The 4,679-nt window shown below is 40.1% G+C and overlaps 1 protein-coding gene across 1 annotated transcript in view; it reads right to left on the reverse strand.

The window, feature by feature from the left end:
• Nucleotides 1–1,714: 1,714 nt before the first annotated feature.
• tnip2 (TNFAIP3 interacting protein 2) overlaps nt 1,715–4,679 on the reverse strand; it is a 5,515-nt gene continuing 2,550 nt past the window's right edge. The window contains exons 3-7 of the mRNA XM_025058465.1: nt 4,625–4,675; nt 4,425–4,514; nt 4,081–4,344; nt 3,362–3,478; nt 1,715–3,239 (exon numbers count right to left, since the gene is read on the reverse strand). Coding sequence (XP_024914233.1) covers nt 2,925–3,239; nt 3,362–3,478; nt 4,081–4,344; nt 4,425–4,514; nt 4,625–4,675 — 837 coding nt within the window. The 3' untranslated portion in view covers nt 1,715–2,924. The remainder of the gene's footprint in view (nt 3,240–3,361; nt 3,479–4,080; nt 4,345–4,424; nt 4,515–4,624; nt 4,676–4,679) is intronic.

Genomic DNA, 4,679 nt, shown 5'->3' on the forward strand with positions numbered 1-4,679 from the left:
CTAAAAAGCAAATATACATTTTTACCCTGTATATTTAAAGATAGCTAGCCTTGTGTAATGTTGATGTGTTTCCTGAAATGTTGTGCTTTCTGTTATGTTGTTGTGTTTTCTGAAACGACTTTGCGTTTTCTGTAATGTTGATGTGTTTTCTGAAATGTCTTGTATTGTATTTTGACCGTTATATCCACCGTAACATTTACACTACACTCTCAGTTACACAACCAGCAAAAAGCGCTGGTTGCCTCACTTGTGACAGCGCAGTCGGCGCATGCCCAATGCTGTCTTTTTTTTATATCGCCAATATACTTGTGTTTGTATATGTGTATTCCACATAGTGACGTCCCACGGTCCAAAATATATTTAAAATATATATAAACAGTGTTGGAATAACTTTAATAACATTTGTACAATATTGTAAAACGTTTCCCCAACGAGGGGCGTTCAGGTTCCATCGGGAATTTGATAATATGAGATTAAGGCAGTGAAAAAGCGTTTGAAGTGTCTGTATTTTTATGTAATGCATGTAAAAGATTTGTTTTATTTTATTCTTGGAGCATTCTGGTGCGGCGCGGATGAAGTTTGGAAACTTTTCAGACGACATTGCGCCGCGACATCCAATAAGGAGAGAAGTTTGTAAACAATGGCGGACAAGTTTATCATCACCATGTGTTGGCATCAACACCGCTGCTACGTTTTATCGGGATCGGAATAAAAACGAAGAGGAATATGTTACACAGGTGAGGTTCTATGGTAAATAATTGGACTTTCTGTAGCTTGTTTTACTACTGTTAGCATGAGATATCGCTGGGACCGGGTGTCATCTGGACGTAGCGCCTGGAGGAGACGGTCAAAAGGCGTGGGCTTAAGTTAGCCAGAAGGTGGGACTCTGGTAATTTGTGATTGTCACTGGCAGTGACAGATGTGTTGTTGCTGTTGACATTTTGTATGACCCGTTACTGTGACTCGTCTTACACTAACGCATTTTTAAACAACTTATACATTGTTTTTACATCCCATAGTGTAGTGGTGGTTCCATTGTGGTTATCACGGCTGCTCAAACACCTGCCTTACATGTCGATGAATTTTGCCAGTGTGGGATTTGCACTTAAAAGATAGCGTATAAATTAGTTTTAAATCACCAAATTTAACAACAAAACGACGCAATAATGGCTTAATGCTAAATGATAACTCAACGTCAGCCCATAAATACCTGGTAAACAAAAAGTCAAACAATGACTGAGTGAAAATAGCTTAAAGGTATTCAAAAGTATATGCTGTTAGCCGTTAACTACGAAAATAAGTAGACGTTGGTTAGCTCCAAGTTAGCATCAAAATAATTAGAACAATTGCTTAAATTACCTTCAAAATGCCCCCTATTTCATACAGCCTAATAAAAAAGCCCCATGTTGGTAAAGATAACATTTCTTTGATTGTGTTACTTGAACTGGTGTTTCCCTGTTAAGTGTTTGCTACAGCCACACAACAGCTGGGAATCTGGCTGTCACAGTACAGCGTGCCCATTCAGGCAACACCAGGAGGGGGTTTTCCACGTTGTGCACACATACAAATGACATAGATGGACACACACACACAAACTCACACAGGTTATGTTGTGCCAACATTTTTTGTGGTTAGGCTGTGATCCTGGTTGAAGCTTCAGGCAGCAGACTGTCACAGGGACTGCAATAATAAACATTTAAATGAATTTAGAAAATTAGAGAGGTTAAATGTATTTTATTACAAAAATAATGTGCCAGCTTTGAAGACTGCAGAGCATTCATCAAAAACAGTGTCAGCTGGGATGCAAATAGATCTTTTTTTTTCTTTTTTCAAAATATTACATATGGTAAATGTATTTTTCCTCAAACATACATATTCTCTGGTATTGTTGTAAAAAATACATTGGATGTATTAAAAACCAACATTTTTTAGTATATACACAAATAATAAATAGTTAATTAATTTGTCTTAACGTATAACTTATAGAACAGAAATATGTAAAGCTTAGTCAAAAAAAATATATACTACAATATTTTAGCACCACATAATTGACTAGATGTTCGAAAGTTCCAAAATAAGCTTATGTATTTCAAATTGTTAAAATCAAACAATGTACAATTAGGTTTTGGCTAAATGTCAAAAAAGTGCAATGTCTTTGTAATTTGACACATTGAGGTATTTGATATTTCTCAAGGAGGATTAGGGCTACAACAACAACACTTTCGTTGAAGTATTGACATTTTTAGAATAATGTCTGAGTCAGCGTTCCAACACTTTTATTCTCTCAGTATATAATTCTCACTCCTTCCATTGTGACAGTAAAGCCTGGCTTTTTCTAAGTAGTTCAAAATTTCTCTGGGAATTTTGACTATATCATAGAAGTCACTCTGACACTCAGTATTTCTCCTTTTAACTGAGAGTTCTCACTTTGTCTTAAAAATCAGATTTTTCTTTTTCTCTGAAGCCCAGCGAAATATGGCTATTTGAACCTTTAAAAATAAATATTAAAAATGAAGGCTGATTATTGAGAAGAAACAGCATGAATCGGACTTTAATCACAGAAATAAAAATGGTCAGATACCAGTAAAGTTCCACTTGGTCCCCAGTTCTCTTCTGTAATATTTTGTTGTATTGCATTGACATCCTTTTCCTCTGCATCATTATTCCAGGTAACTGTTACAGGAATTAAAATCTGACAGTTTGTTAAACTAGAAGCCTGATTACTCTTTCTAATAGCGGAACTGTGGGCTTTATAGTTTTGATTCCCTGAAACTTGTGTAAATTGTATTCACGTTTTCCAAAGCTGGAAATTCCCAGCAGGATTATTTTCGGCTGTGTAGTGCTGCTCGTCAGTGTTTAGTTGCTGTCAGCAAAAAGATCTGTCTGTTTTTGAAAAAAAAAAAAAGAAAAAAAGAAAAGTTCTTCTATAGTTTGGCACATTCTTCCCAATGTTTCAGGTACTCTGCAACGTCTGTATCATTGAACTTGGCCTGGCAGCGTGGACACTGTAACTCAGACAGGCCTGGACATTCACTCCAGGCAGGGTTGGCTCCTGCTACTGCTGCTGCTCCTGCTGCTGCTGCTGCTGCTCCTGTCGGCGCTGCAGTCTGTTGCTGTCCCCCAGCTGTGGTCCTCAACAGATGCTCTGTATTGTCCTTGTGCCGCCGTGGGGCGAGCCGGTGTCCTATGTGCACACCACACGCAGGAACTACGTCTCTGCTCTCTCTGGAAGCCCCCTGCTGAAAACCAAGGGGGAATTATGAGAAATGCCGGAGTAACAGAGAAACAAAGTGTTCACAACATAAAAGGGAGAAGAAACTTCCTTGGAGGCATTCAGCCAACTCATGAAAGGCTGTCTCACCTGTTTGTGTAGCTGCCGTTTTAACTCGTAGATTTTCTCCTTCAGGTCTTGGATCTGGCTCTGTGCTCGCTCTCTGTCTCTGCGCTCCGACTTAAAATCCTCTGTGTAGATGAGGACCTGAAGAATAATGACAGTATGTATTATAGACACAGATTCATGTGCAGCCCTGCAATTAAAGTTTTGTCAGTTCAACAGGTCAAAGCAGGAAAAAACCACAAGCGAGCTTTTTAAGGAAGTGCAGAGAAGAATTTTTGGTATGTCTGATGAAACAGACAGCATATTGCGCTGCTACCTTGCAGGTGTGCCCCCCACCCCAGAAACCATTTTTTTGGGGGGGTGGGGTGGTAGACATGCATCGTCTATTCTACAGATGGATCTAAATTTGTTTTGTGTTATTAAAATGATAGGATTTGTACTAGTGGGCTGCTGTCTGTGGGCTGCTGTCTGTGGGCTGATCCTCCTCTCTGCATCGCCCACGAACATCAAACATTCCTATTGGCCACTTGTCACTAAACTTCTGTTTGATTCTATGGGTATTTTTTGTAGAAAAGTTCTGTGTTGTCAAGCTTCTTTTGGACTAAGCCTTCAGCCTTTCCAGTTTCTGTGTATATGCTGACTCACTGTCAAACTGTAACGTTACATGATCCTGTTTTATCTGTACTGTTTGCACAGGGCCCTATTTGGAACCAATATGATGCAGACCATTAAGCAGTACCAACCTGCTGCTCCAGTGTCTGGATTCGCTCTTTGTCTTGCCACCTGATCTGCTCCACCTCTCGGCCCAGCCTGGCACACTCACTCATCTTGTCCTCCAGTAAACCATTAAGTCTGGAAATTTCTTGATGAAGCAACCCGGTGCTGACGGTTCCCATTCCAGGCATCAGACCCTGCCCTGTGCTCTCCTTCAGCCTCTGACACAGACCTCTGATGTAGTCCTCCCTGCTTGTGTCATACTTCTGCCACTGACAGTTCAAACCTTGAACCTTTAAAGAACAAAACAATAAATGTCTGATACTTTTGCGTTAAAGACTTAAAAAAAAAAAAGAAAAGGACCCAGACTTACATATACTACTCGCTGCTTCAGCCGTTTGTTTTCTTCCTGGAGTTGAAGGATCTGGCTGTTAACACTACTTGCGTCAGAGGAGTCTGTCATCTGTGGTAAATGGGTGTTAAATAGTAGTTCAGTGTTAGAGCAAAGCCACAAGCATGGGGAGAGTTTGGATCTAGTTGAGGAGAGTCTAGACCAGGTGTACACGAACACACCTCCTTAGTCGTATGCTGTGCCGCCGTTTGCGTCTCTCCTTCCTCCTCCTTCTCT

The sequence above is a fragment of the Cynoglossus semilaevis genome, chromosome 9 (assembly GCF_000523025.1).
Source record: "Cynoglossus semilaevis isolate Cse_v1.0 chromosome 9, Cse_v1.0, whole genome shotgun sequence".
Lineage (NCBI taxonomy): Eukaryota > Metazoa > Chordata > Actinopteri > Pleuronectiformes > Cynoglossidae > Cynoglossus > Cynoglossus semilaevis.